A 13,905-nucleotide genomic window follows, 5' to 3' on the forward strand; every position below is an offset into this window, starting at 1 on the left:
ACGGAAAGTGAAGTGGACAAACGGAAGTGGAATGCCAAGAATAGGGTGGCAGAGTAGTTAGCGCGTCTGCCTACCAGTTCTGAGGTCCTCGGTTTGCTTTCGGCTTCAGTCTTCCTGTGTGGAGTTTGCATGTTCTCCCCGTGCCTACATGGGTTTTCTCGGGTACTCTAACTCCTCGCACATTCCACAAACATGCACAATGGGCACCCCAAATTATGCTTACGTGTGTTTGTGAGAATGAATAGTTGTATTTCCCTGTGTGCCGTGCGATGGATGGCTGGATGGATGGATGGATGGATGGATGGATGGATGGATGGATGGATGGATGGATGGATGGATGGATGGATGGATGGAATGTCCATCCATCCATTTTCTATAGCTGCTTATCCTCACAAGGGTCGTAAGCTTGCTCGTGCCAACCAATTGCAGTGCACACGGAGACGAACAAATATTCGCGCACCCAATCACACCTAAGGGCAATTTAGAGTGTCCAATACACCTGCCGTGCATGTGGAAGGAAGCCGAAGTGCCCGGAGGGAGCCCACGCAGGTTTTGGGAGAAAATGCAAACTCCACATAGGAAGGCCAGAGCCAGCTGGAATCAAACTCGGGTCACTTAACTGAGAGGCGGAAGTGCTAACTGAGCCACCAAGAATATGGGTATCATGAAATAAAAACAATGATTCAATGAAGTACTTTCCGTACTTTCCTTGGTGATTATAGTGTATTGTAGCTACAGTATGTTAGCGGAATGTGAACGCTAGTGCTGTGCAATATTTGAGATTTTTGTATTGATCAATACCAAGTAGATACTGGTGCCAGTATTGCCGTAATTTAAATAAGTAATTTTAGTTTCATAAATATTGTGATACAAAATCATTTGTCCCATTAAGAACTTTTTTTATGTTCTTGATGTATCCTTAACCACCTCATAATATTAATAAAATTCTACAATTAGCATGATTTTTTACAAAAAATACATGAATATAGGGAAGCAGACCTGGCGCTTGGAATCAAAGCGGTACTACACTAAGTTAAAGCTAAAACTTTATTTAAAAATAGGTTGTTAGTATGTAAAATTCAGTAAATTATGATCCAAAATAGGATTAATTAAACAATACTGAATACAAGTATACAGACGATTGCGGCTATTGCATGGAGGAGTTTGCAGTTCTATTTTTCGGCCACATCGTGGCAGTACAAAACCCAAATTCAATTTCAGCTAAAACTGCACTTAAACATACAGGAAAATAATAATGAGAAGTACTCAATTATTCTGTTAATGTTTTGTACATAAAAGTAAATAAGATGGCCCTGTTAGAAAATAAACAATTCAATAAGTAATTGTTTCATAGTTAAAAGTCAAATAGAACTTGCTACTACATGTTACGAAATCTAAAAAGGTAGAAGCTACAGTAACCTTATGCACAATTTGAGCATTTAATTCAGTGATTCTATTGTTTTGCATACTTCTAATCATACTAGTACCACCAGGAATCACCGTCGTATCAGATTTAATGTACTCACACGTACTAAAGCCCTACTATGGGATATTAATAAATGAACACTGATTTGTCCGTTTACAATTTGTAGGAGTTAAACGCCAGTCCTCAAAGGCTGGTATCATGCATATTTTTGCTACTTCTCTCAAACAAACCTGATTAAAATGATAAGGCTTATTTTCAAGCTCATGCGAAGCTTGCTGAGGAATTTTGAATCAGGTGTTTTGAGGAAACATGAAACATGGAAGACATGCAGGACACATGCCACCGTGGACTGGAGTTTGACACTATGATATTTATTTTTGTAAAGGCAGCATACCGTTCAATACCGTTATACAATGTACCTTTATGGGTATAGTTCGTCTAATTTCCAGAAACAATAAGATGGCGAACTCTAGTGGAACTTAAGCAACATTACATCTGATCTTTTTTTTTTTTTTAATACCTATCCCAATACCCATCTCATGAATGCATCGCTGCTTGCATTCATAAAAGGTGTACTTCACGTTTCTCATTATGTGTGAATGAAAGCAGAAAATTTACAATGACCCCGGAATCCATCCGATTTCAATAGTCTTAACTGGCCTCAATTAAGTATCTGTCTATGTCTATTTTGTGACCAAGTTTTTTCCCCCCTTTAGGATGGTACTCATATCTACGAAATTGATTCGATGGGTAAGTCGCCCCTTCTAACATGGCTGCACCCTCATTGAGACTGATCTGGTGTGCTCTATTTTTGTGACAGCTATCTCTTTCTAGTTGAATGCAAAATCACTCGTCATAGTGACGACTGTGAATAAATTATTTAACATGACGTGGTTGTACTCTATAAATTATAATACTATGAAAACACCACTCATTCACTCATTCACTTCCTTTACGTAGATAGTAAATGCTGATAACCTGGAGTAAACTTGAGTATTGTGTGCCTCGTTAAAGGACTCACATAATACAGTGTATATTCTGTCAAATAAAACTATGATCGAATGAAAACACTTCTTAAGCTACATCTAAAAGATTAGATATAAGACAATAACCAAATAAGCTTTTTGAATATTAAGCAAGATGTGATTTTCGAAGTGGGCACCCCAAAATGGTACTAGCAACGCCCAATTCCAAAGTCATCATGCATTGGTTACCATAGTGACACGTGTCTCGCGAAACTGAACAATGGATTGACGTCTTCGGTGGCCAATCAGATCAAGGCTTGGCATCACCGGCCCACCCGTTGACTTTGACTCTCGCCCACACAGGATCAGGATGCCCCACGCGGAAAAAAAAAAAAAAAAAAAAAAAATATATATATATATATATATATTTTTTTTTTTTTTTTTTTTTTTTGAGGGAAATACAAACTCCACGCCTTTGCTGTGCGAATATGATCGGAAACGCGCACCTGTCTGTTGACATCTATCTATCTATCTATCTATCTATCTATCTATCTATATATATATATATATATATATATATATATATATACATATATACATATACATATATATATATATATATATATATATATATATATATATATATATATATATATATATATATATATATATATATATATATATATATATATATAGTATGGATAGATACATTTATCGACAGACAGGCGCGCGTTCCCGACCAGATTCGCACAGCGAGAGCGCGCACAGCGAAGGCGTGGAGTTTGGATTTTGAGGGACTGGGGGTGCGAACGGAAAGAGAACAGGAAAGGAAAGGGCCGCGCAAACACACGTCACAGACGAGGGGAAACGGCAAAGAAACTATACTGGGCGATGTTGAATTTCCGCCGTAATTTAGTCACCCTTGCTCCCGCGTGTCTCCAAGCGTCAAGCGCTCCACGGCGCCACTTCCTCCCCGGAGCCGTCGGCGAGCGGTCTCCGCCAGCCTCCCCGCACGGGGGCTGTCACCCAGAAGCCCCACTTCCCCTTCGAGCCGCAGTTAAAGGGAGCATCCACCGCCGCTGACTACACACGACTAGGGGATCTTCAGGAGGACGGGAGAAGGGACACGAGTCGAAGCGGAGAAGCGCTGCCATTGTCCCCTGAACTCGCTCGAAAACTCACCCCTCGCTGGGCTGCGCGTGTGCCCGCACGCCGAGGCGTGGAGCACCGCAGCTAGCCGCAGCATAGTGCGCCGTTTCGCACTCGCCGTCGGCGGGGATTGTGTTGGCCACAATTTGGCTTTTTTTCGAACTGAACGGTTTACTGATGGAAGCCTCTACCCGATAGTCCACTCTCCCTTCCTCTAACCCGTCGGGTTAGGGGAAATTGCCGGATTTGCCACTCGGGCGCTGCCCTCGCCAAGGGGGGTGCCGGCCGGATCACCACCTCGCTCCCTCCCTCCGCGACGCCTGCCGCGCCTCACCTGTCTGCGGCTCTGGCAACGAGACCCCAGCCGTCGCCGCCGCCGTGCCCGAACATGGCTGGCAACCTGAAGAAAGGCGGGGGGCTCATCGGCATGATGAAGGACGCCTTCCAGCCACACCACCACCACCTTCATTCGCACCACCAGCCGGGGGCCGTGGACAAAAAGACAGTGGAGAAGTGCTGGAAACTGATGGATAAGGTTGGTCAAAGAGCGATTTTCACGGGGAGTGGATGCTCTGAGCGGTTGCTAAGCTCATTGCGGCTAACTAACGATAAGCTAGCTAATCTTTGCTAACGATGCTAACGCGAAGCTAATCAGCTGGACGGCGACATGGTTAGCTCGCGTTAGCAAATTGGCTAATTTGGTTTTAAATGACATTTCCAGGCTTCGTTGGCTCGGTACTATTCATTATTTTGTAAGTCTGGTAACTTTTAACTCAATAACTTCGGCGATATGAGGTAAAGACTTTATTGTGAATGGTTTTTGCTTCATCGGTTCAAGACCACTAACGATTCCTTTGTTTTTGCTGCAATGTTTAGACACAAAATTTAGTTGCAATTGCAATTAATCGTGGCAATCTTTAGACTGGATTTTTTATTTACCTTTTGAGAAAATATGCACAATGCTACACGTTGTTCTTGTATTGGCAGGTTGAGGAGATTCATCGAAAATTTAAAGCGTCAAAATAAAAATGTGTGCGTTAAACTGAGCCAACTTTAATTTCACCGGGGGTCGTGCAATTGGACCTTCGGTTTCTTGTGAGCTTCACGCAGCAAATATCAGCGTGAATAGGAAGAAAAAAACATTCTTGTCTCTTCCTGTTCTTGTGTACCTGATCAGTCAGATGTCATTTATAAAGAGAAATCTCACCATTTTCATTTGTGTTATGGTCATTGGATGTTACATTGGTTATCCTAACAGGTAATTTAGTTAGTGGTTCACTTTGCGTTAATTAAGTTTATATGCAAACAGAGACTTAAAAGATTTATTTAATAACGAAAACTTAAAAGGTATTTCTTTCAAATTGTATTGCATATTCTCCTGAAAAATAAGAGCAGGTGCTTGCTTTAAGCTATTTATTTCCACACCCATTTAAAATTTTGTGGGAACTTAAAACATAAAACAACCTCATAACGTTTTAAAAGTCAAATTGCTTAATGTTAACTCACAATGCAAAATGCCATAACTGGGTTAGTAAATATTGTCAATGTTGTTGTTAAAAACCCTGACACAAAGGGCAGCTGAGCAACATTTAGACGCATGCTTCTCACTGCCCTTGGTGTGAAATTGTCTGCAACAACATATTGTTTCTTCACACTTCTCTTTGCTAGACAGATGGTACGTTTTCCAGGAACGGTCTTTGCTGCAGAAACACGGAAACATGTTCTTGCTGGTTTACAGCTGAGGGCATCAAAAAGTGCAGCATGGTTCTGAAGTCTTCTTCAGGTCGACTAGCAGTCTTGAAAATGAACCACTAAATTGTCATAACCTTTAGAAGCTGATTCTTCAGAAATATGGTTAAGGAAAACTGTCATGCTAATGTTGACATACAGTATCTGTAGTTAGCTATAACTTAAGATGTTGGCACTACATAATGTGTACATCTGTGCACATGCTGCACGTGTTAAGCTGAGTCATGGTTGTGTTCTGTGGTTGTTGATCCAAGTGGCAAAAGCTTGGCAGCAGTCTTATCAAGTTTAAGACTTAAGTAAAATGTATCGAAGGGCAGTAAATGTCTTAAATGTTTGGTCTCTGCCCACCCTTGTGAGGATAAGCCGTCACTAAAGTTGATGGATGGTCCGGTACCAATTTTACCAGCAATCGTCTCACTGCTCAAGAGCAAACACTGATAACTGTCATCCATTGCATGTTAATCAACTTACTATGTTGACAAGCATGCACCTATACAACTTTTTCTAAATACAGGGGATCCTCGAGCAACCGTTAACAGTGTAGCGGCTTTTTTAGGCCCAGCTCGCACGCGCGCATCATTCTGTTACAAGTTGTGTGGACATGCCCGCAGAACGGTAAGCAGGGAGGCGGGGTTGATCTCAACCGCCACTTTTATTACGTCAACAAAAACGTAACATAGTACTCGAATGGTCTCTCTTGCGCGCAACAACTTATTAGTTGACAATTCACCGTTTTTTAGACCACTTAATAATATCTAGTTCCATGGTGATGGCCAATTGTTTACTGTGTGACTTCGTAACCTCAAAACATCGTAGGTCGAGAATGTCGTAACCCCAGGACCCCATGCTTGGCTTTTTATTTAAGAAAAAGTATACAATTATTCGAGCAAAATGTGTCAGCAGCACAAAGGGTGAGAAATAATTCAATACTCTTGCTTCAAAAATCTTCTGAATCCTTTGAAAGTACTCATCTCTGAGGAGGGACTTTTTGCAGGTCGGCCTGAATTTGGCAAAACACAAACTGCCCTCAAATGCTCTTTGGGAAAGTTCCCTCAAGTGAAATGTGACTACTGCCTACAATATATACTATTATCAAGGTCCATCATGATCTAATTGAAGTTGTTTGGTGCACTGGTGCTAAACCCAATGGCTGATTCACAGTACAAAGTAATACATTGAACCCCATATTTAATTGATTTTGTGTGTGTGTGTACATGCGTGTTCCATGATTCTTAAAATGCCATTATTGAGATATATGTGTGTGTGTATAAAAGGTTACAACCAATCAATTTGTGGTGGTCAGATGACACATGATGAAAAAATTCAATTTGAGTCCCTAACCCTGTCCTTAATAAAATAAGCCTTGTCTTCACAAGATATGTTTAAAAAAAATTCCCTTCATCAAGAATATTAGGAAATTTATGATTAACTTTTAGAATTATTTTCATACCAAGAAAAATCAATTCCTATGAACATTTTTCTTCATAAAAACAAACCCTGAAAAAGCCCGACAAAACAGGGAATGAAAAGGCTTGTTGCTGCCGAAATTCTTTGAAAGTAATCAGAGTCTGTTATGATGTATGGGATTGTGGTGATGACTTTAAAGCCTTGTAGCTCAAAATGGTGCTACATCAGAGGTTGCTGAATCTACTGTATTCTGTATTACATGCTGTGTTAGTACACATACACATGACAACATGGATTGACTATTCATTTTCTTCAAAGCCAGTTGAGTCCGAATCACTTTCAACCTCTCCTGATTGCTGCCAAGTAGTACATGGCATAATGACAACAAGGGATTACAATTTGACAACATTTCTCGAATTGCTAAATTACAATATTTGGAACACAGTTTTATATTGAGACAGGATTCTTAAATCTCTCAATTGACTTTGTTTCTCAGTAGTCACCCCACAAGTACATAAATTGTTCATTGAAATAGTTTCTACATTCAAAAAAGAGTTAATTCTATTTTTGAATCATGTCTTGTTCCTAATGTTAGGGTGGTGCTTAAATGCGCCACACTTCCTCTATATTAGACCTTGATGTGACTGCTTTTCAAGGGTCAGCAGTTTGTTCTCACACAACTATGATGACTAAATTAAAAAACTTACAGTAGTTGCATCATAACAGTTTTTCCATTCGCACTTTACGTTTGTCTGCTTTGTAGACCTTTTTTTTTGATGCACGGTGACTCACATCGCAGATTCAATACAGTAGGGTGAGTGAAACAAAAGGTTGAACATTAGTCGGGACGACCCAAGAATATGGAGTCCAGAGATAATTTTTGACCACAATGGACGAGATACATCAAACCACAAGATGAAAGATTACCCTGAGTTTATCATTACTGTTTTCTTTTGTGTAGTGTCAATGATTGTTTGACAGGCTATTTTCTTTATTTTCTACCGTGGGTGTAATATAGAATATGACATGGCAGTCTGATTAATTATATTATGTTTGTGGAAAGTAAATTAAGCAACGACTTACCTGAGCACCAGTTCCTTTCAATTCGGCCATGTGACATTCACAAGATGAGCCCGTGATATGTCGTGACCTGAGCCCTGAATAACGGTGAACTCATTTTCAGTCAACATGAAGTGGGGAAATAGCCATCCACTAACGGATACAAATTGGTTAATTTTGATGTGTAATTCATATTCCAAAAATGCAATAATAATCTGAAATACTGTGTTTAGATAAGCAAAGCTGCATATAACATATTATGAATATAGTTTTTGGTTTGACCTCCCTTTTAAGATTTATTGTTTACTCAAGGCTGCACAAACCAATGATAAATGGCAATGACTGGATTCAAAGAGCTCTCGGAAAGTGTGTTATGCATGAAAGCAGTTATTCCATTGGACTTTTACTGAGACTTTTGGTTTGGTCACGAGAGGAAGTGTTGTGTAACAGTGATAAATTGTGTTGTAGCCATGAGGGATTCACTCATTGACTAAACTATCTGGTATTATAGAGATTTGTGCCTGCCTGGTATGAAAACGACTTGTATTTTTTAACATCCGCTACTGGATATAAATTAAGCCTTAAAGCAAAATGCAGAGTAAAAATTCTGTGATGACTTGATTATTTTCTTATCCGGACCATTGACCAATCGCTTAACCCAATTCCATAATTAATGAAATGATAAAGCTGCATCCCTCCAAAATGACCTGCATGAGACAATTAACATCACTACTAGGTTTGAGCCACAATGGCATTCACTACCTTGTGCTAACAAAAAAGTAAATAAATAAAAACATATTTGTGTCCAAAGTAAAACATTGATCCTGGAGTTTTATATTATGACTTTTTTTCAATCAGGCAATCCATTCATTTTAGATCTCTGCCCATAATTTTTTGGTCTAAGAGACATTCTCCTGTTGAAAGAGCACATTTGAGTCAGCATGATTTGTTAAATTGTGATCAGTAGGAACGACAACTGTGTCAGGCTGTGACCTAGCATATATGGAGCACATGAGCGCTGCTAGCCAGCAGCTATTGTATGCTAGACACAGGTAAACTGAGACTAAGCTACCAATAACAACTGGCACACCGATACCTTCTATCAGTGTCGGTATAATGAAGTCATTTGTTATGGCCTTAAATTGGTGATTGAACATGATTTTGGAACAACATTTTGTTGTTCATATCGGGAGATGACAGAAAGAGTTGCAGTAGAAAGACTAGTCAATTTGTTACACGCTGCTGAGAACAACTGCAAATAAAAGTGCACAAGGCATTCCTGTCCATCTATTATTTGGCAAAGTAAGGTTTATTCTGGTTGGTCTTCTCACTGTTTCCATCATGTTTTATTGTCATCCAGAGCATTAACAAGTGTTGCTGCAATTGGCGTGGCATATTTTTTCATCAAAAAAAGGAAAAAAAAAATCCAGGTACTCAAATTAATCTACTTGTTTCATCCTTTTTACCAAACATTATGGCTTACTCTTTCTTATCCATGTCTACGTCTCTCAATTTCACCTCTTTGCTATGGTAGAGCGATGGTGTGAATACTGTACATCCTAGTTTCATAGTTTGTGTCTAAATGCATCTTCCTGCCACATTCTCTTGATCTTTGCAGGTGGTGCGCCTTTGTCAAAACCCCAAATTGGCCCTGAAGAACAGCCCCCCTTACATCCTGGACCTGTTGCCAGACACCTACCAGCACCTGCGCACAATCCTATCCCGCTACGAGGGCAAAATGGAAACCCTGGGGGAGAATGAGTACTTTCGAGTATTCATGGAGAACCTGACTAAGAAGACCAAGCAGACCATCAGTTTGTTTAAGGAGGGCAAGGAACGCATGTATGAGGAGAACTCGCAACCCAGGTGAGTGTGTGACTTCCAAAAATGACCATTTCCTTAACAGAGACATGACTTTTTGTGACACGAACACTACTGATGAGGCTGGCACAAAGTGATCCTTCAGGGTGCTTTCTGTACAGTATGCATCAAAACGAGTCGAATGTTGTTGTGGTTGGAGGATGTCAGCAAGTGTGGTCAGAACTGTCTCATTTACAGATGCTGCCACTCATTATGCCTCCCATTGTACATGACATGCAAATGTCACTTATTCCTTTTAGTGGGTTTGATGTGCTGCTGTGTGCACTGATGTATGTTTGTGCAATTTTTACGAAATGAGCTTAATTCTCACAAAAGACCACTAAAAGTCTCTTGAGAGTCACAATCAGCTCAAAGTTGCTGCAGTACTAATTAGGAAACTCTCAGAGGTGCCAACAATGAAGCACACCAGTTTTTTTGTTATGCTGTACTGCTTTTGCTAAAGGCAAGATGGCTTTCCAAGGTAGGCTTTACTATGCCAAAGCAATTTTTGTTGTTTTGCTATTATTGCTGCCTTCAGGAGCTTGATTCCATCAAGCAGATGGAAATTATTTGACTGAAACAATCAAAGGCACAAAACCACCCAAGGCAAGCACCATAATACCGTTTACTGTTTAGTTTTAACATAATAACATGAGGTATAGAAGTAAAACCAATGAAATGATGAAAGAGTGTTGAGCAGATGTTAACGCTGGAACAAGTTTTCTTCATTGAAATGGAGGGCAAATAAATGATGAATTATGAAACTATAAATTATGTGACTATCGTGAGCTTTGCGTGAACGTCATTTTACCCTGCGTCCCATTGTTACAAGCTGGGAACAAGCCAAACAGGTATCCGTTAATCATAGCAAGCCAGTATTATATGTATTATAATACTAATATTATAATAGTACAGCATTACACAAACACACATTTCAAACTAACAGTGAGGTTCTTAAAAAGTTTAATTTTTCTGGTGGTGTATCTTTTTTTTTCTTTTTTAAGAATACATTTCTTTAAAACTGTTTGTCCTTTGAAAATAGAAGGAAGGGTTATCTCTTAACACATTGCAACACATACTGTTTCTTTAACCAAATGCTTCTCCTTTTTAATGGGACATTTGCTCATTAGTTTTTTTTTTTTTTTGCTCAGTTCCTCAGTGACGCTAATCTTTCTCATTTGCAAAACACATACACAACCCTGTATTTAACACAAAGAAAATAGCCTTAAGCTGTTTGAACAACTATGTTAAATCAAATATCAATTAATAACACTGGGACTACAGAAACATGAACGAAAGTACAAAAGACCAGTTAAAACTCACAAAGATTGCTATTGTCTATGTGGACAAAACATCAACACTAAACAATGGCAGTCCACTTGATAAAGCTATAGAATCAATTAACCATTTTGTGGCATAAAGCAAACTAGTGTATGATTGCATTAAGGCAAATGACTTTTTAGTTGGAAGTTAGTGTTAGGGGTGTTAAACTGCCCTTGATAAGTAACAGTAAGAATCTTGGAGATACTGTAGCTTGATAATTGAATGAAGTGTTGAAAGATTTTTACCACCGTTACAATGCTCTTCCCTATACAAACTTCATGGACTGTTTGTCTTTACATAGAGAAGTACACCCAGCACATTACGCTATAAGCCAATGTTTGCACATTTTTAAATATCACTCTTGACTTTGCTTTGAAGGTGAGCAGATGGGAGGTGCTGCATATTGAGCATGCAAGAGCGGAAGAAAAGTTCACTGAGAGAGCCAAGATGAAAGTGAATCCTATGACAATGAGCAACTTAATTATTAATGCTGTGGCCCAGATTCTGCACTGTAGTCTTTGTTCATCTTTGCTCACGTACTATTATTTCAGTTCAAAAGACATTCAACATTGCCACATTAATTAAGAAAAGCACACAGTTAAATACTGACTGGCTTTATGGTCCACAATAAGACTACCAACATCAATAAAAAGGCATGATATTGTAGTATACTCAAAAACATTAGTTGATGAATAAAAAAGTGGGAAATGCGCTGTGTATGTAATATGTTCAGTGGACATTAACTATTAGTCAAGAGTAGGTAAAGACTATAGACAAAAAAGTGCTCGGATACAGCTTTGACCTCTCTGAAGAGACCCTTTTGTCTTGATCCTGGGCTAAGCTTCAATCTGATCCGGACCAGCAGTCATAGTTTCAGATGGTCACAGGAAGTGGTTTAATACTTCATGGTTGTTTCAAATGTCTGTCATAATTTGGTTTACAAACAGAGCACCCTCCCAGAATGTGGGTTCCGATTTTCGTTAAATGTACCTGACACCCCAGAGAAACTAAATGTCCCCCTGTGAGTGCTTGGCTCTACTCAAGACAATCTGAAATCTTAACGCGTGCTGGAAAGCTGTGTTTGTCGAGTCTCATGGGGCCATATGCAAATGCTTGTGTGCATAAGAATACTGTTTGATCAAACTGATACGGAAGCAAGTTTGCATGAACATCAGGGAAACGATGTGGATACTCCCACTGAATGCAAACTGTTAAAGCATTTTGATAGTTGATTAATGATAATGTAACTGAAGAGCGATAGTGAAAATTTATTTTTGGAAAATCTATCCATTATCTAGAGGATACCCTGATCTGGTTGCCAGCCAATTGCAGTTCACACAGAGACGAATAACCATTCACGCACCCAATCACGCCTAAGGACAATTTAGTATGTCCAACACACCTGGCATACGTGTTTTTTGGAGTGTGGCAGAAAGCCACAGTGCCCAGAGAGAACCCATGCGGGCTTGGGGAGAACACACAGGAAGGCTGAAGCGCAGTGGATTTGGACTCTGGTCCCTGAACTGGGAGGCGGACGTGCTAACCACCGCCTCACCAAGGCAGCGCTGTGTTGGAAAATATATGTGTAAATTAATTCAAAATATATCTAATAGTTTACAAGTACCTTTTAACCCCCCCATTGACTGTCCTGTGTTGATAAAAAGGTTGTTTAGGTCAAAGCAACTTTCAACAATTATTTTTTTACAGCGTTTATACAGGTTACGGCTCAGTCTAAAACAAAAAAAGGCATCAAAGTGCCTGAAAAACACAACAACAAAAGATAAATTCTTATTTTATTGCAAATACACCACATGACAAAACCAAAGCCTTTCCATGGGGTCATCTGCACTCCCCCTGGCATTACACCCCCCAGGGGGGCCCGCCCTATTATTTGAGAAACACTGGTATAGACACACCTCAGAAGCAAAAACTTTTCTTTTTTTTGTTTAAAGCCTGTGCTTCCCTAACAGGCTTCACACTGAGCTCCTTATGATTCTAATAGATGGAGAAATAAAGGCCATTTCAGCTACATGGCCATGGATGGAAAACATAGTTCACACTTCATAGACTGAAGGTGAATCACCTCATTTACAGTACTGTGTGTATTCTTCCACAAATAAACAGAGTATCATGATTTTTATGGCACTTGCTGAGTCGTTATTTCTACAACCAGACCTTTAATGAATACAGTCCATTCGATCCTCTGATCTGCTGTATATGATCCACTAATTATTCCAACAAAGCCCAATGAACTCAAGTATGCGCAAATACAGTCTATATACTAATTAAGAGGATTATGTCCAGCAGCAAAGATTTTCAAAACTAATCTGTAATGGCGGTTTTGATTTAGGTCTTAAGACAAACTCAGGTTCCAATACAATAAGAAGGAAATTAGAGAAGCTTGTTGGTTTCATTTAAATGCTTGCTTGGAGGGTTGTGTGATTGGATCAATAATGGAGTGCACTATGTTGAGTGCTGTTTCCTGATGGAGAGCCCACGTGAAGCTAGTCCTGTACATTTGAATTTGTAAAGTAATGACAGCAGGATAATTGGCACACATTTCAAACATCAATTAACGCTTTAATTGACCTACCCATTCATAGGATGAATGATTCCTGATGACACATATACAAAAAGACTGAAAAAGTTGTAGTGTGTTATGACACTGACTTCAATGCAGATTAAAAAAAAAAAGTACGGTAAAGAAGCATAAACTGAACAGTAACATTGTCTGCTCTTGATTTGGCTATGGTATACAGCCTGAGCATAATGTTTCAATTATTGGTGTTTATTAATTTTAGATTTGTGTTCTCAGGCTACCAAATTCCTGACTTTTTAATTGCCTTAACAAGGCAATTTTAAGTTAAAAATTGTATATTTAGTAAATAGTTTCGAAAGCTTTACCCTATTAATGAATTGGTGGGGTTAACTGTAGGTAGTCCCTTATTAAAAATGACTGTTAACGTT

The 13,905-nt window shown here is 39.3% G+C and overlaps 1 protein-coding gene across 2 annotated transcripts in view; it reads left to right on the plus strand.

The window, feature by feature from the left end:
* The first annotated feature begins 3,190 nt into the window (after positions 1-3,190).
* The window catches only part of cbl (Cbl proto-oncogene), a 31,219-nt gene continuing 20,504 nt past the window's right edge, over positions 3,191-13,905 (plus strand). The window contains exons 1-3 of one of the 2 annotated variants that reach the window (XM_088427235.1): positions 4,091-4,335; positions 9,116-9,185; positions 9,374-9,621. In XM_088427235.1, coding sequence (XP_088283361.1) covers positions 4,331-4,335; positions 9,116-9,185; positions 9,374-9,621 — 323 coding nt within the window. In that variant the 5' untranslated portion in view covers positions 4,091-4,330. The other variant, XM_088427233.1, reaches the window with a different exon arrangement.

Source organism: Hippichthys cyanospilos, chromosome 11 (genome assembly GCF_059441005.1).
Source record: "Hippichthys cyanospilos isolate Australia breed blue-spotted pipefish chromosome 11, RoL_Hcya_1.0, whole genome shotgun sequence".
NCBI lineage: Eukaryota > Metazoa > Chordata > Actinopteri > Syngnathiformes > Syngnathidae > Hippichthys > Hippichthys cyanospilos.